The sequence below is a fragment of the Anabrus simplex genome, chromosome 4 (assembly GCF_040414725.1).
Source record: "Anabrus simplex isolate iqAnaSimp1 chromosome 4, ASM4041472v1, whole genome shotgun sequence".
Lineage (NCBI taxonomy): Eukaryota > Metazoa > Arthropoda > Insecta > Orthoptera > Tettigoniidae > Anabrus > Anabrus simplex.
Genome location: NC_090268.1, coordinates 307,881,177 through 307,904,783, shown reverse-complemented (window position 1 = coordinate 307,904,783; position 23,607 = coordinate 307,881,177). Strand labels below are relative to the sequence as shown.

At 37.5% G+C, this 23,607-nt stretch overlaps 1 protein-coding gene across 1 annotated transcript in view; it reads left to right on the top strand.

The window, feature by feature from the left end:
• The window catches only part of LOC136872264 (serine/threonine-protein kinase par-1-like), a 161,645-nt gene that overhangs the window by 52,890 nt on the left and 85,148 nt on the right, over positions 1–23,607 (top strand). The window contains exons 3-5 of the mRNA XM_068227400.1: positions 3,060–3,217; positions 10,328–10,482; positions 19,942–20,136. Coding sequence (XP_068083501.1) covers positions 3,060–3,217; positions 10,328–10,482; positions 19,942–20,136 — 508 coding nt within the window. The remainder of the gene's footprint in view (positions 1–3,059; positions 3,218–10,327; positions 10,483–19,941; positions 20,137–23,607) is intronic.

Sequence of the window (23,607 nt, the reverse complement as noted above, 5' to 3'; positions counted from 1 at the left end):
TCATCTGGTTTTACTAGTACAACATCCAGAATATTCTTCCCTCTATCACTTTCTGAATCAGCTGCCCTTCACATATTAACTTGTTTGCCATTTTTAGTTCATACTTCCTATCGTTCGCATTACCCTCCCAATTGACATTTGGTAAATTGAAATCACTCGCTAAAATCACATTCCTTTTTATATTGTTTCCCACATAACTGATTATCTTAGCAAATAATTCTGAATCAACGTCAGCGCTACCCTCTCCCGGTCTGTACATTCCAAAGACATCAAGTTGCCTATTACCTTTAGAGATGAGCCTTACCCCTAGAATTTCATGTTTGTCATCTTTAACCCTCTACTGCATGAATTATTTTTCGTTTTCGTTTGGTGAAGAAAATTTCAAGCTTTAATGTTCAACATACGTTCAGTGTATTAGATGTACTAGCAATTCTTAAGTGGGGCTAATAGCTTAACACTCATATGTGATGTTGATTGCCATAGTTGAATATATATCCGATTTTTCACGATTTTACGCTAAGCTTTTAACATTCAAAGGCCGAACATTACTACCTACTGGCCATGGGTACGTACTGCAAGTACAACTTGCAAAACCGTAGGTCGGTAATGTCTTTGAGGTTGAGCCAGAGGTACTCCTGAAGCCTGTGGTAATGTGATGGGGAGGGCCCACGTAAAATAAACGGTGGTTGGTTCGTGTGGATGTTGACGGGGTGGAAGGAGTACCTTTGGTTGTAGGGCTGTTTTGTCTTATGTTATGTGTATAATATAATATATATAATAATAATAATAAAAAAACAAGGCATCACTGGGATATATGTTTAACTGATTGTACAGTTGAAGGTGTGCCGTGAAACTACCTCTGTCTACAATATTTATCCATTTATACAGGTGAAAAGTTATTTGTTGCCTAAAGGCAACAGTATGCAGTAGAGGGTTAACTTTTCCGTAACTTACAAATTCTGGGATATCCAGAAAGATGATAAGAGCAACTGAAAATGCATATGAGGAATTAACATGTTCTATAAAAGCGAAGGATGGAGTAGTAGTGGGAGAGATATTTTTAAAACTGGGTCTCAAACATTTTTCAATCGGAAGGCTTTGAGAAAGGAGCTTCTCCATGTCTTGAGAACCAAGATATTCCGGGGCTGATCTTTGCAGATGATATCCTGTTGCTCACATTAACATTTGCCAAAATGCAAAATAGTATTAATGGGACAGTAAATTACTGTAAAGAGTGGAATCTAAAAATCAAATACAGAAAACGAGAGATCTGTATAACATCCCAGTAACTATGAGTGTAATCTTGATAGTATATCATCACCAATTATTGCATGAAATAACATTCTCAAATGGGAATGTGTGTGCTGATAATTTTTTTGTCAGAAGACTGGAAAAGTACTGCATTTTCAAGTATGAGTCCCTTAATACCATCAACGAAAGTGAAAACAGAATGATAGTATCTTATGAAAATGAAAACTGAAAATCCGCAGCTTGTTTCCAGTCATTCGACTGGGTCTGGAATGGAATGAATGAAGCCCCCATCTAGCAGCAAGGATAGGAATTGTGCCAGCTGCCGAAGCCTGTCGCACTCCTCTGGGGCAATGATTAATGAATGACAGATGAAATGAAATGATACTGAAGAGTGTTGCTGGAATGAAATATGACAGGGGAAAACCAGAGTACCTGGAGAAAAACCTGTCCCGCCTCCGCTTTGTCCAGCACAAATCTCACATGGAGTGACCAGGATTTGAACCACAGAACCCAGCGGTGAGAGGTTGGTGCGCTGCCGTGTGAGCCATGCAGGCTCTTGTTAGTATCTTATATGGTTCACAAGTCATTTGAGGTGGATATCTTAGCCGAATAACCCTATATAATATAACTTACACCTATCTGGATACCTTGCAGTTGTCGACAGGGTAGCTTCTTGTGATACACACTGGGCCATAGGTGTTCTCTGTGATGATTCCCCTTCAGTGATTAAGTGCTGGATCATCCCAGAAGTACAGTATTTCTGCTTATGTATTTTATTTCTTTTGAACAAACAGCATAATGGACTGTGTTATTTGGCATCTCTTCAAAATAATCCCATATCCATGACTCACGTTTCGTTTTGGATATCATCTGAAAGTTGCCACATACAATTAGACACAGTTACATTTGCACCATCATATACCAATCTACCTAATTATGATGTGAATACTCTATAATATTGCAAGGAATTATTTCCTTTGTCACCATAATGTTGGTAAACATAAGCAATGATCAAATGGATGTTAAATATGGGGTGTGATAAACTGAGTGGTAACGATGTACACCTATGCTAGCCATCAGCTTCTGTACTTACCACACTCATTCATATACTTACCGCTGCATGCAATACCAGAAAGCGTATTCTTTACAATTATGTTATACTGCATCAATAATAGACCTTAGTAGAAAACATTGCATTTTCAAAGAAGTTACTCTAATTTAGTGAGATGTAAAAAAAAAAAAAAAAAACCATTATTTACTTTAATTTTATATACATACTGACATACTGTAAATTGAATCCAGTCTGCTATGTATTGTGGTATGAACCAGAACAAGTTTGTTACTATCATTGGCCAGTCTAAGTGATTTCCAACTTTGACAAGATGAGAGTGCTATTGGCTTTACGTCGCACCGACACAGATATGTCTTATGACGATGATGGGACAGGAACGGGCTAGGACTGGGAAGGAAGCAGCCATGGCCTTAATTAAGGTACAGCCCCAGCATTTGCCTGGTGTGAAAATGGGAAACCACGGAAAACCATCTTCAGTGCTGCCAACAGTGGGGTTCGAACCTACTATCTCCCGAATACTGGATACTGGCCGCACCTAAGTGACTGCAGCTATCGAGCTTGGTCAATATGAGAGTAACTGAATATGTAACACCAGCTCAGTGATGAAAGCAATGAGGAACTACCTCATTCCCCTAGTATGTCTCTTCATTGACATTTTCTATGACAGCTGATCTGGCTGATAACTAAAATATATGCCTTTATTTGTATTCTAGCATGAAGTTGTATTATTTGGCAGGGGTGTGGTATTGTATGGTATGGTCACGGGTCGACTGCCCTTCCTCTCTCCCAGAGATGACACTATATCTCCTCATGAAAAGCGTCGACACCTGCTAATACAGATCAACCGAGGTCTCACTCCAATGCAGATGAAAGCCTTAGGGGACAAATCTTCAGGTATTGTTCAGGTATTAATTGAATTTTATACTTTTCAATTATATTATTATTAGTTAATATTATTTTAATTCTTCTGACTGTTAACTAATCCTAAAAAAGTAACGGAGTTGGTCATTTGAGAAACCTCATGTGTCCTTAGAAGTAACTTTCGTGAGAAACAAAGAAAACTACATTTGAAAATTTCCATTCATAGTGAGACACTCAAACAAGTATTGTATCTGTATCTTATTTTAAATTTCTCGATAGGATAATAGCTGAGGACAGTTACTGTTGACAAATAATGTCAAGGTGCAATGTGGAATGGCAGGGCCATTGTTCTACAAATATCAGAAAATGATGACCAATTGTGCACTGAGCTTAGTGCTCAGGAAACAATTTGTGAAAGTATTTGTTTAATCAGGGGGGATGTATGGTGTTGAAACATGGCATATTCAGGCATTGGAAATGTGATATTGGAGGCACTTCATTAAAAATCCCTGGACAGATCAAATCACAAATGCAGAAGTACTCGATCAAGTTGATGATGGAATAGTAATTCTTAGGCAACTGCATATAAGAACAGTCAACTGAACTGGACACATGCTGCCACATGGTGGCTTGCTATCAGGCTTAATGAAAGGCAGGCTGTAGGGAAAGAAAGAGTGAGGATGACCCTGCCATGCTTTAATAGACTATCTAAACAAGTAGTGGAAATTCACACACTGGGACAACTAAACAGAAGTACTCTCTGCCATGAAAGTTGGAAAGCTATCATTAGATGACTGATACACTATGAATGGAGTGACACACCACTAGTAAAGAAAGAGAATTAGACCACAATATATAATTATTAATAGTTAATAATGAATGGACACATGATGGTTCCCCTTGTTCTATTCCATCATTTCTCACAGAACAAGAATCCAGTGATAAGTCAATTTCTACCATAAACAGCCACTGGCATTTCTCAAATGACTGATTCAATTGTTCTTATAACCAGTCCAGAGATAAGTCAATTTCTACCATAAACAGCCACTGGCATTTCTCAAATGACTGATTCAATTGTTCTTATAACCAGTAGAATGTTATGGGATCTATAATGCGATGATGTATTCTAACAAGGAATCTATTCCACTTGAAGGTCAGAAAAGCACCATGCTCTTGACATCACTGAAAGTGTCACACAATGTGAAGTTCACATGAGTAATATTTGCTACAGTAGAGTCTCGAAAACTCGGCCTAATGTGGACCGAAGGGTGGCTGAGTTCGTGAAAATGCCAGGTTAATGGGAATGGGGTTAAAAAAGACTTTTTCTTACAAGTTGTTTTACGTCTCACTGACACAGATAGCTATTGTGGCGACAATGGGACAGGAAAGGGCTTGGAGTAGGAAGGAAGTGGCTGTGGCCTTAATTAAGGTACAGCCCCAGCATTTGCCTGTTGTGAAAATGGGAAACCATGGAAAACCATCTTCAGGGCTGCCGACAGTGGGGTTCAAAACCCACTATCTCCCGGATACTGGATACTGGATACTGGCGGCACTTAAGCGACTGCAGCTATCAAGATAGGTGGTTTAAAAAAAGAATAAGTAAGAGTGTTTCATCAGAAAATACAGTACTGTACTTGTATGTATTGTTTGCTTGAGAATTCAACAGAGAATAAACTGCCCAATGCCCTTAAACAAAGGAAGGCATAGAGCCTTTACTACATGAAAATGATGGTAATTTACCTGAAAAGACAGACTTCAAAAAAATACTTTATGAAGGCATAAAGCTGCTATATCTCGAAGATAAAGTCCGGAAATCATGAACGTTACCATAAAAAAGGGAATAAACATAGACTCAGATCACTACATATCAGTAATCAAGTTTCGGCCAATCCCTCTCAACAAAAATAAGAACGAACCTACCATAATTTGCTTTGACACAAAAAAGCTCAAAGAAAGAGAGAATGAATACAAAGAACTTGCCCAACCAGTGGAAAAAAGACTTCAACAGCACAAGAAAGCAGATGATACAAGCTGCAAAAGGAGTGGCCGAAATCAAGAAGAGAAAGAAGCACACGTGGTGGAACGATAACTGCAAGAAGACCTTAGGGGATCGTCTGAATGCCTGGAAAAAGTATTACACCTTGAAAAAAGGAGAAGATTGGAAGATGTACAAAACACAACAAGCACAAACAGCAAAAATAATATGCAGTGAGAAACGCAAATATGAAAAGGAACTACTGGACAAGATTGAGCAAGACTTTCATAGAGGTGAGACCCGTGAATACTTCAGAAATTTTAAAAAGAAGGTACAAGAATACAAGGCACCTTCCCTTTGCTTTCTAAGGAAAGATGGAACTCTTGCTACATCAAATGAAGAAAACTGTGAAATCTTAGCTAAGTATTTTAATGATCTTCTAAACTGTGAAAAACCAGCCAATCCGATCAAAACAAACAAACCAGTGAGCCAAAACCTGCCATTTTCTCCACCAAATCGCGATGAAATCAAACGCCACATAAAGATATTGAAAAATAACAAGGCTCCTGGTGAAGACTCTATGATTGCTGAACTGTGGAAACTTGCCCCGGAAGAAACAATTGACGTCCTACACCAAACCATTGTAGATATATGGGAAAAAGAACAACTACCAAAGGACTGGAAGTTAGCCTTGATCCATCCTTTACACAAGAAAGGAAATATAAGAGACGTGAACAATTACCGTGGAATTTCTCTTCTGTCAGTAGCCTACAAGATCCTGTCACTATCCATCCTTGAAAGACTAGAACAGCAAGTTGAACACAAACTCGGGAAATACCAAGCAGGTTTTTGGAAAGCCTGTTCAAGTGCAGAACAAATACTTAACCTAAAACCCATAATAAGATCCCATATGCTGAGAGGTCGAACCTATGTATCTACATTTGTAGACTTCAGGAAAGCATACGACTCCACCGACTGTGATGTGTTGCTTAACATCCTTGCAGAAATGGGAGTCGATGAGAAACTGCTGGCGATAATAAGGGCAACACTAACTAATACCAAATCCAAAGTAAAATTCCAAGGATGTCTCTCTGAACCCTTTAAGATCAAGACAGGTGTTCGACAAGGGAGATGGGCTGTCACCTCTTTTGTTCAACTGCATACTTGAGAAGGTAATACAGGAGTGGCGAAAGATGTTAAAAGAAAGAAACCTTTACAAACCCATAAGGAATGGGACAAAGAAAATGGAGTGGAAATAGATTGCTTAGCGTTCGCTGATGATATAGCCCTTATGACAGAAAATTTCGAAAGTGCAACAGAACAGATCAATGTGCTGAAGGAAGTAGCAGAACAAACAGGTTTACAAATTTCCTTTCAAAAGACAGAAGTAATGTCGAGCATCAAAGATGATACGGCACAACCAAATATTGAATGATAAACCGTGTTAGTAAATTTAAATACCTTGGGGAATGGATTCAGCAAAATGGACTTGACAAAGAGGCCATAGCATCAAGAATCAAGAAAATGGAAGTCACTTTCCAAACCACCCACAACATATACAACAAAAAGTGCTTTTCCCTGAACACAAAAATTTGTCACTACAACACTGTCATCAAACCAATATCGCTGTATGCATCTGAATGTCTTATCCTGTCCAAGAAATGTTTGCTTGCAGATTTAGAGAGAAAAGAAAGAAAGATCCTACACACCATACTTGGGCCAAACTATAAAAATGGCATCTACATTAGAAAATCCAGGCAAGAAGTATACTCCAAGATAGAAAAGATCACGGACACAATGCGTAAGGGCAGAGTTCGCTTCTACGGTCATATACGACGGATGATCAACTCTCGATGGACGAAACGTATCTTCAGTATATTTTACTCAAAATCAAAAACGGCCATGCCATGGTATATTAATGTGAAGAAAGATCTTAAAGAACTGAGCCTACAAGCAGAAGATGCACAGCACCAAAATCTTTTCAGAGCAGCCATCAAGACTTTTGGGACTTTCCAGGACAAGAAACAGGCAACTTGTGCTAAATGGACAGAAGAACGTCGTGCTAAACACAGTGAGCTAATGAAGACAATGTGCATCAAGCGAAAAATGAACAAATGCCAGATTGTAAAGTGAGGCTTATCATGGTCCCTAGTTGGCCGATTAGCGAAATTGAATGAATAAATGAAAGCTGCCCATCATGAAAAGTAACTAGCCAACTTTGCAAAACCTGCGTAATGTCCTGTTGTCTTCCGCACTGCACTCTGCATTTTTCTGTTTCCATCACAAAAGACGACGAAGGAACAGTAAGTCCATTACTGACACACCTTGTTGTTCAAAACACTGAAGGGCGGTTTCGACAGCCTTTAGTCCCTCACTATGCGATATTTTAGGAGCTTGTATGGTGGAGTAGTCAACGTCAACGTCAACGTCTTCATCATTTTCCGGCATATTTTCATTAAATGTGATGACAGCAATAATTTCTGCATCAGTCATAATGTCTTGCTCGGTATCATTCTGGAACCACTGTTCGATATCATTTTCATTGGTTTCTGCACATCCAGGAACTCTTTTTCAGGAGGCAGTCCTACCAGGGTGTGGTGGAGTTATGTGGACTGCTGGGTTATCGAGTGCCGAGTTTTCAGGACTCAACTGTATTAATAAAAAACTCTGCCAATAGGAGAATGATGGAAAGTTTGCCTTCAGATGATGTAAAAATTATCTGCCTCTGAATAGAAAGATGGTAGGAGTTATGAAGTTCTTATTGTCAGAGTTCACAAAATGATCAAAACAGACTTGTAAGTTGTATCATGAGCAGCAAATGAAAAAGTGTCACTGTACTAGTCACAAAAGTTAACTCAATCCAAACCAAAAGCAAACTCAAACTTGTGAAATTACTAGTGTTTTACCCCATGTGGCAATGGCCTCACCAGTTGGATTATCACACTTTTCTAAAGGCGCTGGTGGCTAGTGCACTGTTGAGACACCCTTTCAAGCTTCCTTTGCAAGACAATGCAGTGATGGTCCACTGCCACACTGGGGTAAAACACTGGTCATTTCATGACTGAAAAAGCCTAAAGAGCTTGAATACTTTAATATTCACAATCAATGAAATTAAATTATGGTTTCCATCTGGAAACCAAATTGTTGATAAAAGCAACTTTTTGGTCTTATAATCCATTCATGATGATCATATTATTATTAATAATTTTAATTTATTAATATAGTACTGAGCCTCCTTGGCTCAGGTGACAGCGCACCAGCCTCTCACCGCTCAGTTCCGTGGTTCAAGTCCCGGTCGCTCCATGTGAGATTTGTGCTGGACAAAGCAGAGGCGGGACAGGTTTTCCTCTGGGTACTCCAGTTTTCCCTGCCATCTTTCATTCCAGCAACATTCTCCAATATCATTTAATTTCATCTATCATTCATTAATCATTGCCCCAGAGGAGTGCGACAGACTTCGGCAGCCGGCACAATTCCTATCCTTGCCGCTAGATGGAGGGTTCATTCATTCATTCCATTTCCTGGCCCAGTGGATTTTCATTTTCATTTACTAATATAATCCACAACAGAGAAAGACTCCAAATACAGTAGACTCTACAAAGAAATTGATAAAATCACTAACCAACACACAACAAGAAATACAAACGCACATACAAACAGGCTGTGTTAAATGCAAGATATAGCAAAATTACAATAACACTTTTACAACATTGTCCAGTAATAAATTATGCTCAAAATTTGGTTTCACATTGTCGAAAATATCAACTTCAATGACGGTGATAGTAATGGCAGTTTAACCTTGTGTTACGCAACATTAATACCATGAGTCATGACTTGCAGTACAGACATCTAGGTGCAGTATTACTGTCATTTGCTTCTTTCTCACGAACGACATGATCGCGTGGTGCACAAGGCTGCCAACTCACGAACTATGGACAAGATAATTGCTGTACATTTTTAGGTGTGGCTATTGATGTAACCATTGGTCTGGATTCCTTAGGTTTAGCTAGTGGCAAAAGCATTGGGATGGGGTCAAATAAAAAGGGACTGTGGGCTCATGCCCCCTGGATAGGTCCAAAAAGCAGTTGTTAGGCCTCAAGCATTCCCTAAGGCGATAGCAGCGCACTCTATGTGTGGGCTAATGGTGTGGTGAAAAGCTGAATTAATTAAGTATGCCGGCTAGTAACAAAGTCATTGGTGTGGATTGGTTACATGCAGCAAATGACAAACTAATAAATTATTTTGGATAGGTAGCACCTCGAGATCAAAACTGCAGTGTATTTGATGTGATAAGTTCCCGCCAATGACTGTGTTTCCATACTGCGTGAGTTGGTAATGGAATGTAGTGTATTTCTCTTGATTGCTTGGAATGACGTCATATCCAACATCATGAAGGTGGCATAATCAACCTTATGACCCTGACAGGAAAGGCAGAAGAAGTGGTGGATTCTATGGAGAAAGAGGGTATAGAAGTGACAGGGTTGAGCAAAGTTAAATGGAAGTGGAAAGGATATACACTATACTGGAGTGGTGGCCAAGGGGCAAAAACTGGAGTGGGTCTGATAATTTTCAAAACAGCTAGAGGAGTATGTGGATATGGTAGAGTACATCAATAACAGGATAAAGAAAATTAGACTGAGAATGAGGAACAAAGTGAAGGACTTCATACCACAGAAAACAACGAGGAGATATTGAGGAATTCCTGAAGAAACTAGACAATTTTTCTTTTTCTTTTTGCTAGTGACTTTACGTCACACCGACACAGACAGGTTTTATGGCGATGATGGGATAGAAAAGGGCTAGGAGTGGGAAGGAAGCAGCTGTGGCCTTAATTAAGGTACAGCTCCAGCATTTGCCTGATGTGAAAATGGGAAACCACGGAAAACCATCTTCAGGGCTGCGGGCAGTAGGGTTCAAACCCACTATCTCCCAGATGCGAGCTCACAGCTGAGCACTCAATTCTCAGTTCTTTTGTACACATACATGCAACAAAAAAAAAAGCCTTATTTGATAATTGCTAAAATGAACTTTTTTCACTGAAGCCCGGAATTAACTCTTACAGACATAGTTATGCTGCTGTCCTAAATGTGAATTTTAAAAAAAATATGTTTTAGGTATTTATTCTTTAACAAATGATTGATCAGTCTCACATTTACTTTTCCCCACAGAGTTCCGGAACCTGGTGCAGCGTTTATTGACCCCAAATACAGATTACCGTCTCACCTTAGACGAGCTCCTGTTCCATCCGTGGGTAACACTACGGCAGAAGAAAAGTATTCCAGATATAATTCCCACACAGCCTTCTCCCATTGAACGCAGCTGTGTGAGTAGACTAACATTTATACTTTGATAGATTCAAGAGAGTGGACTGAGTAATCCCTCTGGAAGTGTTACATGCTGAAAATTTTACATGCTTTATGCATTTATTATCAGGTATTTGAGCCACTGACATTTGACATTGCTAAATATTTTTCATCAAAATATGGAACATTAGGGTGAAATACACAGATTTTAGTCCATAAGTGAGACAGTATGATAGACCTTAAAACTGGAAATAAGAGAGAGAGGCAACTTAATATTCACTAGGGCTATCAATTACTAATTATCAATAACAAGATCGTAAAGAAACCTAAATGAGATCTATAAGAAATAAGAGAAAGGAAGGATATATAACATGCACAGAGAGCATGAGTGCCGCATGACCATTGTATATATAATCAGCATCTGCAATCACTTACGATCCTCTGCTTTGAGATTGGTTTTCTCTTGTGCTGAGTACTCTGCACCAGTGTGGTTGAATAGTCCTTCCATATGATCCATCGACACTCATCATCTAAATGCTAGTATGCGTTTAATATCTGGTACCATATTAGCTCCCAGGTCTATCAGGTATAAAGCCACCTGATTTAATGCCCTAATTAGAGAGTACAAGAAGATCTGCATGAACTCTTAACTACCAGTTTTAGAAGACCTTCCCACACTCAGACTGCAGAGGCTCAAGTCACATCACCCAAACTTGCATGATGGAGCCATGAGGGTTGCTACCAACTTCTACCCTTTGGAGGAATAGAGAGATCGCTGGAAGCCACCACGGACGTTTCTGTGCTCAACATTTTTTTGTGGTGAGCACATTCCCAGCGTACTTAATCTATCGCAGAAGATGTGGCCCACACTGAATCGAGTGAGGACAAAACATGGAAGATGCAAGGACTCCCTTCATAGGTGGATTTATACTTCAATGCCAGAATGTGACTGTGACGCCCCACAGCAAACAGTTCTCCATACTATGAGTAAGTGCAAGTTGTGGTGCTATCCAGGTAGTTGGAGCAACTTTCTGGAAACAGCATCTGAAGTTCAACAGTGGATATTAAGGATCTGGACATTCAACTCTGATATGATGCCCAAAGATTCATATTTCTTGTTTAGCTACATATATATCTATATACATAAAATAACTTGTCCTGACTGACTGACTGACTGACTGACTGACTGACTGACTGACTGACTGACTGATTCATCATCGCCGAGCCAAAACTACTGGACATAAAGAAATGAAATTTTGGGAATACATTCATATTAAGATGTAGGTGCTCGCTAAGAGAGGACTTTTGGATATTCCGTCGCTAAGGGGGTGAAAAGGGGGGGGTGAAATTTTAAAATGAGTGTATCTATATCTCAAATTTAAAAGTTTACAAATGTAAAAATTGGTATTTAGAATCTCCTTTAAAAATAAGGAAGCATGTATTTTTTGTTTTCGGAAAATCCCAATAGGAGGGGTGAAAAAGGGTGAAAAAGAGGTTGAATGCCTTTAATCAGGATACCGGTACTTACATCTCAGAAAATGAAGATATTACAGACATGAAAATTGGTACTTTTGATCTCTTTTAAAAATAAAGAAACATATGTTTTTGTTTTTGGAAAATCCAATTAATGGGAGGGTGAAAAGGAGGTGAAGTTTTAAAATGAGTGTATCTATATCTCAAAACGTTGAAAGTTTACAGATGTAAAAATTGGTATTTAGAATCTTCATTAAAAATAAAGAAACACACATTTTTTTGTTTTTGGAAAATCCCAATAGGAGGGGTGAAGAGGGGTGAAAAATGGGGTTGAATGCCTTTAATGAGGACACTTATATCTCAGAAACTGAAGATATTATAGACCTGAAAAATGGTGTTTGGGATCTCCTTCAAAATTAAAGAAACATGTATTTTTTTGTTTTTGGAAAATCCAATTAATGGGGCGGGGGGTGAAAAGGCGATGAATGTTTAAAATGAGTGTATCTATATCTCAAAATTTTTAAAGTTTATAGATGTAAAAGTTGGTATTTAGAATCTCCCTTAAAAATAAAGAGACACGTATTTTGTTGTTTTTGGAAAATCCCAATAGGTAGGGTGGAAAAGGGTGAAAAGGGGATTGAATGCCTTTAATGAGGATACTTATAAAATCAGAAACTGAAGATATTACGGACATGAAAATTGGTATTTGGGATCTCCTTTAAAAATAAACACATGTTTTTTGTTTTCAGAAAATCCCAATGGGAGGGGTGAAAAAGGGTGAAAAAGGGGTTGAAGGGCTTAAATGAGGATACTTTTATCTCAGAAACAGAATATATTACAGTCCTGAAAATTGGTATTTGGGATCTCCTTTGAAAATAAAGAAACACACTTTTTTTTTTTTTTTTCACTCTGGAAAATCTAATTAATGGGGGTTAAACAGGAGTGACAAATTGGGGTGAATTTTTAGACAGACTATATCTACAGTATATCTCAGAAACGTAAAATGATACAGATGTAAAAATTGGTATTTGTAATCTCCTGTAAAAGTAAAGAAATATAGGTGATTTGTTTTTGGGAACTCCACTTAAGAGGAACTAAAAAGGGGGGTGAAATTTTTAAATGAGCATTTCTACAGTATATCTCAAAAACATAACATGTTACTGAAGTGAAATATAGTATTTTTTATCTCTATTGAAAATAAAGAAGCATGTATTTTTTCTTTTCTGAAAAACCACTTGGGTGGAGGGGTCAAAGTGACTGAAAATGGGGTTGAATTCTTTTAGTTAGGATACTAATATCTCAAAAGCTGAAGATGTTACAGACGTGAAATTTGGTATTTGGAATTTCCTTTAAAAATAAGGAATACATATTTTATGTTTTTGGAAATCCACCTAAAGGGAGGAGGTAAATTGAAAAATTAGTTGAATTATTTGTATGAGGATACTATTATCTCAAAAATGAAAGATTTTGCAGACATGAAAATTGGTATTTGGAATCTGCTTTAAAATTAAACAAACACGTATTCTCGGAAAATCCAATGAAGGGGGGGAGGTGAAAAATTGAAAAATTAATTGAATTAATTGTATGAGGATACTTACATCTAATAAAAACTCAAGTTGTTACAGACATAAAAACTGATATTTGGATCTCCTTTAAAAACAAAGAAAAAGTGTTTTTGGGCGAAATCATTTTAGGGATGAGGTGAAAAGGAGTTGAATTCCTTTTATGTGGACACATATCTCAAAAATTGAAGATGCTAGAGTCATGATAATTGGTATTTATAAGATCCTTTACTATTAAAGAGACAAGTATTTTTAATGGAAAATTCACTTAAAGGGGAGGGGGGAGTGTGAAAGGAAGTGAAAAAAGTGAATTCCTTTTATGGGGATACTTATATCTCAGAACTGAATGTAACAGACGTGATCATTGGTATTTGGAATCTCCTTTAAACATAAGGAAGCACGCCTTTTTTCTTGGTGTGTGTGTGTGGGGGGGTGGCGGTAATCAACTTAATGGCAGTGGTGTGAAAAAGGATTTGAGACCAATTGATTTTACTTTTCATAATGTACTTATTCTGATCATTTTTAATCTTTCCTGGGTTCATTTTCAAGAAACATATTTTCCTTTGAAGCACATAAAGTTAGATTACAGTAGATTCTCCTGGCATATAAATAAAAATTTAATTACATTTGAAATAAACAATATGATTGATATTGACCGTGCAATTGTTCACCTCTTTAATAAGGTCAATAATTCACGGAAGTATATCATTCGTGTCGCCAAAAATCTCGCCCACTTGTCTACGCGCGATGATGGTGATGGTCACATTGTCAGCAATGACAACGGCAGAGGATGTAATTTACCCCAAGTAGAGGTCTTGCATCTTGCTGTGGGTTCCAGACCATCAATAATAATAATAATAATAATAATAATAATGATAATAATAATAATAATAATAATAATAATAATAATAATAATAATAATAACAACCTAAATTCAACTAATATCACCCATCCTAATAATAATAATACAAAAAATATTAATAATGTTCTGGACCATCGTCAAAATGTGCGGACCGTGCTGGAAACAGGTCCTGGCCGAGTAATGACTATGATTGCAGTCCGGCCCCAGGTTCAGTACCGCCAAGGCACCCAAGAAGAAGCCACGCCGGATCAAGTTTTTTTATATATATATAGACTAGCAAGATACCCGTGCTTCGCAACGGTATTATAATGAAATTTATAATTGAATGCCTAATGTTTTATATATAATCTGCCGAAATTCGCGATCTAACTCGTTGTCTGAAAGATTACGGCAAAGTTCCTCCTATTTTTCAATCTTTCTTTCCAGCAATCGATTTCGTACTTCCCCGGCTAGGTCCAGGTATTCCACCTGGCCAGTTGGGTCCCTAAATCTTTGCCATCTTTTCCTATAAGCATTTTAATATGGATCAAATCCTTGAGAAGATCCAGTGTGGTGTCGTCTTGGGTGCCTTGGCGGTACTGAACCTGGGGCCGGACTGCAATCCTAGTCATTACTCGGCCAGGACCCGTTTCCAGCGCGGTCTGCACATTTTGACAACGGTCCAGAACATCATTATTATTATTATTATTATTATTATTATTATTATTATTATTAGGATGGGTGATATTAGTTGAATTTAGGTTATTATTATTATTATTATTATTTGTATCAATTTAGGAAGGCTCGGCTTGTGCCGGTAACATAATGGGCTGACTCGGCCTAAGCAAGGAGTCACCCTCTTGATTATGAAACTACAGGTACATATATGTACAAATATTTACAACAGAAATAATTACAATTATTATTATTATTATTATTATTATTATTATTATTATTATTATTATTATTGATGGTCTGAAACCCACAGCAAGATGCAAACTTCTACTTGGTGGTAAATTACATCCTCTGCCATTGTCATTGCTGACAATGTGACCAGCACCATCATCGCGCGTAGGCAAGTGGCGCTAGATTTCTGGGGACACGAATGATATACTTCCGTGAATTATTGACCTTATTAAAGAGGTGAACAATTGCATGGTCAATATCAATCATATCGTTTATTTCAAATGTAATTCAATTTTTATTTATATGCCAGGAGAATCTACTGTAATCTAACTTTATGTACTCCAAAGGAAAATATGTTTCTTGAAAATGAACCCAGGAAAGATTAAAAATGATCAGAATAAGTACATTATGAAAAGTAAAATCAATTGGTCTCAAATCCTTTTTCACACCACTGCCGTTAAGTTGATTACCGCCTCCCCCCCCCCCCACACACACACCAAGAAAAAAGGCGTGTTTCCTTATGTTTAAAGGAGATTCCAAATACCAATGATCACGTCTGTTACATTCAGTTCTGAGATATAAGTATCCCCATAAAAGGAATTCACTTTTTTCACTTCCTTTCACACTCCCCCCTCCCCTTTAAGTGAATTTTCCATTAAAAATACTTGTCTCTTTAATAGTAAAGGATCTTATAAATACCAATTATCATGACTCTAGCATCTTCAATTTTTGAGATATGTGTCCACATAAAAGGAATTCAACTCCTTTTCACCCCATCCCCAAAATGATTTCGCCCAAAAACACTTTTTCTTTGTTTTTAAAGGAGATCCAAATATCAGTTTTTATGTCTGTAACAACTTCAGTTTTTGTTAGATGTAAGTATCCTCATACAATTAATTCAATTAATTTTTCAATTTTTCACCTCCCCCCCCCCTTCATTGGATTTTCCGAGAATACGTGTTTGTTTAATTTTAAAGCAGATTCCAAATACCAATTTTCATGTCTGCAAAATCTTTCATTTTTGAGATAATAGTATCCTCATACAAATAATTCAACTAATTTTTCAATTTACCTCCTCCCTTTAGGTGGATTTCCAAAAACATAAAATATGTATTCCTTATTTTTAAAGGAAATTCCAAATACCAAATTTCACGTCTGTAACATCTTCAGCTTTTGAGATATTAGTATCCTAACTAAAAGAATTCAACCCCATTTTCAGTTACTTTGACCCCTCCACCCAAGTGGTTTTTCAGAAAAGAAAAAATACATGCTTCTTTATTTTCAATAGAGATAAAAAATACTATATTTCACTTCAGTAACATGTTATGTTTTTGAGATATACTGTAGAAATGCTCATTTAAAAATTTCACCCCCCTTTTTAGTTCCTCTTAAGTGGAGTTCCCAAAAACAAATCACCTATATTTCTTTACTTTTACAGGAGATTACAAATACCAATTTTTACATCTGTATCATTTTACGTTTCTGAGATATACTGTAGATATAGTCTGTCTAAAAATTCACCCCAATTTGTCACTCCTGTTTAACCCCCATTAATTAGATTTTCCAGAGTGAAAAAAAAAAAAAAAGTGTGTTTCTTTATTTTCAAAGGAGATCCCAAATACCAATTTTCAAGACTGTAATATATTCTGTTTCTGAGATATAAGTATCCTCATTTAAGCCCTACAACCCCTTTTTCACCCTTTTTCACCCCTCCAATTGGGATTTTCCCAAAACAACAAAAATAAGTGTTTCTTTATTTTTAAAGGGGATTCTAAATACCAATTTTTGCATCTTTAAAAGTTTTGAGATATATATACATTCATTTTAAAAATTCACCCCCTCTTTCAACCCCCCAATTAATTGGATTTTTCAAACACAAAAAATATGTGTTTATTTGTAAAGGAGATCCCAAATACCAATTTTCATGTCCATAATATCTTCAGTTTCTGATTTTATAAGTATCCTCATTAAAGGCATTCAACCCCCTTTTCACCCTTTTCCACCCTACCTATTGGGATTTTCTGAAAACAAAACAATACGTGTGTCTTTATTTTTAAAGGAGATTCTAAATACCAATTTTTACATCTATAAACTTTAAAAATTTTGAGATATAGATACACTCATTTTAAACACTCAGCGCCTTTTTACCCCCTCCCCATTAATTGGATTTTTCAAAAACAAAAATTACGTGTTTCTTTAATTTTGAAGGAGGTCCCAAACACCAATTTCAGGTCTGTAATATCTTCGGTTTCTGAGATATAAGTGTCCTCATTATATGCATTCAACCCCCTATTTCACCCCTCTTCACCCCTCCTATTGGGATTTTCCAAAAACAAAAAATGTGTGTTTCTTTATTTTTAATGAAGATTCTAAATACCAATTTTTACATCTGTAAACTTTCAACGTTTTGAGATATAGATACACTCATTTTAAAACTTCACCCCCTTTTTGCCCTCCCATTAATTGGATTTTCCAAAAACAAAAAAATATGTGTTTCTTTATTTTTAAAAGAGATCAAAAGTACCATTTTTCATGTCTGTAATATCTTCAGTTTCTGAGATATAAGTACCGGTATCCTGATTAAAGGCATTCAACCTTTTTCACCCCTCCTATTGGGATTTTCCGAAAACAAAAAATACGTTCTTCCTTATTTTAAAAGAAGATTCTAAAGACCATTTTTACATTTGTAAACTTTAAAATTTTGAGATTTAGATACACTCATTTTAAAATTTCAACCACCCCTCCCTTTTCACCCCCTTAGCGATGGAATATCCAAAAGTCCTATCTTAGCGAGCACCTACATCTTAATATGAATGTATTCCCAAAATTTCATTTCTTTATGTCCAGTAGTTTTGGCTCGGCGATGATGAATCAGTCAGTCAGTCAGTCAGTCAGGACAAGTTATTTTGTGTATATAGATTACCACACCACATACACAGTTCACTCTTCTAATTTTTATTCCACAATGTAATTTTTTCTTAGGACTTTGGAAAATCATAAGTGTATCTTATTTATGCTGATGGTGACCCACATAGGGTCGAAACTAGTCCCTTGATAACATATTGTAATCTATTTATAGACATTGCAATTATTGTACTGTATTGAGTAGGTGGAATAAACTTTGTAAAATTATATCTAGTAGATGGTCATCCAGATGTAAGTCTAGCCTTCTGTATTGGTAGAGTGTACACAATCCACCCTAGCAGCAGTAAGTGTTAAAACCTCTGCTCACTGCTCCACTCTGTGTGGCACCCTACTTCGTTTGATGCCCTGAGGACAGTCCATGGAGAACTCAAACATCCTTTCAAGTTGCTTGTTGGGTTCTCAACTTCTGAAGGATGATACCTGTTGGGAGGTAACCCTCAGAAAGGTTGCCATCTCTGAAAGTCCAACTCCTGAAGGATGACACCTGTTGGGAGGAAACCCTCAGAGAAGTTGCTATCTCTGAGAGACCTCAAAAGCTGAGAGATCTCTTCTGTGTACTGATGGTATTCTGTAATCTGAACAGTCCTCTAGATCCCTGGGTAAGGCTCCAGGGCTTCCTACCTGAGGACTATCTGAGGGCAACTCAACAGGTGGACCACCAGGCTGAGTTTCTCAGACGGTTGAGGCGCTAGCATTCTAACCCTAACTTGGCAGGTTCAATCCTGGCTCAGTCCAGTGGTATTTGGAAGGGTCCAAGGGTGTCTCTGAAAACTGAAGAAATTAGTTAGTGGGACGTAAAGCCAATAACATTATTATAACAGGTGGGCCTGAACACTATTTACACCAATGCTCCCCAACTGTACAATATATGTCCGACTGACATGCAAGAGATCATTGCACATACTGGAGGTCTGTCATTAAATAGCATAACTTTCCTATGCCAGTTATTGGATGAAGTCACAATATTTCAGGGAGACTAGCTACAACCCACATGAGCTTCTGGACTTTGTTGCATGAAATTACCCAAGCCTGACAGGTGAGCAATGTCAAGTTTATGAGAATGTTCTTTCCAGTATTCACAATCTGCCACACCAGATGATTTTTTTCCTTGATGCCCCTGGAGGAACTGGAAAGAAATTTCCCATAAAAATTATTCTAGCCCAGGTGAAAACTGAGACTAAAATAGTTCTGGTTGTGGCTTCATCAGGGATTGCAGCAACATTACTCCCTACTGGAAAAACTGCCCATTCGATATTTAAGATCCCAATCAAGTGGAGTTCCCTTTATATTCCATTTTCAGGAACACCCCAATGGCCCAAGTGATCTGAGAGTGCTCATTCATCATATGGGATGAGTGTGCCACAGCCCACAAGTTGAGTAGTGAGGCAGTGGACTGTACCTTCATCAGATCCCTGAGGAACATCGATCACACCATAGAAGGTGTCACTGTATTGTTCTCGGGAATTTCAGATAAACACACCAGTTGTGGTGTCAGGGGACATGCGTGGATGAATTCAATGCAGCGCTCAAAAGATTTTTCCTGTGGATGGTCAATGAGTCTCTCTCTTTCACAGTGAATATGAGGGCCCATCTTGGAGTTGATCAAGAGACAGAGGAGTTTTCTGACCTTCCAGATAACATCATTCAGAAGCAATGAGGTTCACGAGGGGGATATGTGCCAAAACTTATGGTCCAAGGTCAGGTGTACCACCCGATCGCCAACCAATGACCCAGCAGCCGAGATAAACATGAAGGTCCTGGCCCTGTTCCAGAATGAGGAGAGGATGTACTTATCAGTTAACCTAATTCTCAACCAGGACAATGCTGTTCATTACCCAGTAACGTTCTTGGACTCTGTGACTGCTCCTGGATTACCTCCTCATAAGCTCACGCTCAAATTTGGAGTTCCCATCATGCTCCTGCACAACTTTAGCACTCCCAAGTTATGTAAGAGCACACAGCTACAGGTGCATAGCTTAAAGAGACACATTATCAACAGTGGTGGCTGGTGCAGAAAATCAGTTGTGTGCTGTAACCCATCCCCCCTCCAAAAAATAAAAGTATTTAGAAATATACCGGTATGCAGTTTTCAAGAGGGTCTCCACTGAGTTTTCCACACTGAACAAACACGCAAACAACCCCAACACATATACACATTCCTCATTAAAAAACTATAAAACTACATAATAAAACACACAATAACACCTGCAATGACAAAATATTCACGAACTCAAACACTTGGTGTGAGTGCAAAAAAAAAACTTCCCAATGATACCAAAATCATTGAAATAAAACCAGCAATGTCGTAATGCAAAATGACATGTTATGTTTTTATAGTAACATTTATAATCTAGACATTTTTATTAAAGAAAATCACAATATCATGTCTTTATTTTGAAAACATAAAAAGTACAATTTTTATAGTTCATCGATTTACAAATGTGGCTATGGAATAGGCAAGTTGGGAGTATTCTGGTCCTCTTTGTTATTAAAAGACCTGGCAGTAACAGCTCTACAGTATTTTGTTTTCCCGTTTGCTTTGAACGATCCCCTCTTAAATACTACTGCTGAGTCAAGAGGGTGCCACCTGCCATGCTCTCATTTCGGTCGTAATGCAAGTGTGACTAGTGTGCTGCCTCTCTGTGGTCGAATGAAGAATCACTATGAAGTGATGTCTGGCAGTCTTGGCTGTTGTTTCCACAGCCTATCAGAAAAGTTGGGCATGCATGCGCAAAAGGCAGAGTTCCTGCTTTCTGGCAAAAAGCTTAGAAATTCTCGCTGAGCTGTGATCGCACATGACTAATTACCTGGTTGTGAGGGGAGTTGAATAATTTCCTATTCTTTCGCTGACGTCTTTTCCAATGCACTGTATTTGATTGTGGACAATATTTTTAAAGTAATTTATTTTTCAAATTAGCAATTTGCAGCAGCACTTCAGCACATAAGGTATGGCCGCCCCTGATTATCAAATCGAATCAAATTGAATCAAATTGAATTGAATCAAATTGAATTGAATTGAATCAAATCAAATCAAATCAAATCAAATTGAATCAAATCGAATCGAATCAAATCGAATCGAGTCAAATCAAATTCTCTTTATTTGCAAATGAGGTGTCTACCTCGGTGGCAAGTGGTACACTAAAATACATTCTTGTCAAGCACTAAATATTAAATTAACAAGAGAAGAAAATTTTCCCAAAATACAATATTATACAATTTACGCTAACAATTTTTTCTAGTAAACACACAGCTCATCCTTAATAAATTTATATTGTTTACAAAATTCTACTTATAATATCTCCTGTAGCACTTACAAATATAGTCAACTGATATACAGTATGTGGAATTTACATTTAAAATTTACATTGCATTTATTTACTTTTTTTTTTTTTTTTTTACCCATTTCGGAACCTAAGTAGCATAACAACCTGCTGCGTCTTAACCAGAGCCCCTTTTGCCACCACTTTTCAGAGTTCCTGAAGGGCCTTCACTGCTACCGTAGCGGTCCCTGAAATCCCCTGTTACAAATCTTGCTGCTTTCCTCTGCACACTATCTATTTCTTTTATTAGGTATTCTTGGTGAGGATCCCAAACACTGTTTGCATATTCCAATAATGAACGAACCATACTTAAGTAACTTTTTTCTTTTAATTCTTTATTACATCCCTTAAGTAGCCTCATAATGACATGTAACGATCTGTATGCTTTCCCAACAATGTCATCAACATGACCCTTCCAGTGCAAATTACTTTCAAATCTCACACCTAAGTATTTTCACTTACCATCTTTTGGGATAACTACCTCATCCAAAGTATATTCAAATTCAGTTTTAAAGCTCCTGTTTGTAAAAGTTGTAACGGTTGATTTGCCTCCATTAACCTTCATATTATTTTCTTCAACCCATTGTTGGATACTTTCAAGGTCCCTTTGTGATTCTGAACAATCCTCAATGTTATTTATTTCCCTATAAACAATTATGTCATCTGCATACAATCTTATTTTTGATGTTATATTGTTCCCTAAATCATTTGCATATATTAAGAAAAGTAATGGACCGATTATACTACCCTGTGCAATTCCCTTCCAAACTTTCTCTTCCTTCGATACATTATTTCTTACTTTTGACTTTCTGAACCCTTGAATTTAGAAATGTTTTTATCCAACGTGTAACCCGTACGTCCAATCCTATTCCCTCCAATTTCGTTAATAATATCCAATGTTCCACTCTATCAAAGGCTTTGGAAAGATGTATGGCTATGCAATCTAACTGGCCTCCTGAATCCAATTGATCTGATATGTCCTGCTGAAATCCCACCAGTTGTGCCTCACAAGAAAATTCCTTTCTAAATCCATACTGGTTCCTCAGAGACTGTGGTGCGCGAGTCTGTTTTATACCTCACATCTCCTTGATCTCAAGCAACTATCCATTTGAGTTCAAATGGCTGCAGTCCCAGTCACCATATGCATTGCCATGACCAACAAGTCCCAAGGTGAGACACTGTCCACAACCAGTATAGAACTAAACAGGTCAGGATGCTTAACCAACTGTACATGGTCTGCTCGAGGATCAGGGGATCAATGCCCCAGGGAGACGGACACCCAATATTGTTTACCATGAGGCTCTCAAGTAAAATCAGACACATAAAATCTTTTGCTTATTGATTTTTAAAGGATAGCTGAATATAGTTATGTCCTAATTAATACAATTTTTATTTACAGCAAAATTTAAAAGTTTATATTCATTCTGTATTCTAAATTCTTTATTAGTTGAATATTCTATGAAGTAATTAATAAAAGGAAAAAACTGACAAGTGAAGTACAGTCACCTCCTTGTGGTGTTTCTCAGGTAACACTGAGAATCATTCATAATGTCTTTATCCCCATACAGGTAACTAGTTAGTAGAGGTAAAATTCAGAGAAAGCAAACATCACTGCCAGCGACAGATCAATAGTCTCCATCATTTTTCAGGTGTCACATAAAAGCTCTTGTTTTTGACTTTAATTCTGGAATTAGTGTTGTAGATTGCCCTTTTAATTTGTTTGTCTGTGTAATTCCTAGTGTGAAGTGGTTTAGAAAATAAGTCTTCAGTTGGATAGTTACACTCACATTCATCACATTCACTAGAGAGAAGTTATGTGTCTAGCTCAAAATCTTTGTAATGGTCCATATCACTGGGTCTATTGCATAACTGTCATAGCACTCCCTGAACCACTTACTGGCTAAACAATGAGGTCACTCAGCTGCCTCTGTGGATCAGTGGTAGAGTGTCGGCCTGCGGATCCCAAGATAGCAGGTTCAAACCCGGCAGAGGTAGTCGGATTTTTGAAGGGCAGGGAAAAATCCATTCGACACTCCAAGTCGTACAATGTCAGCATGTAAAAGATCTCTGGTGTCACATTTGGTGTTTACCCAACAAAATTAAATCTCAGCCATAGAC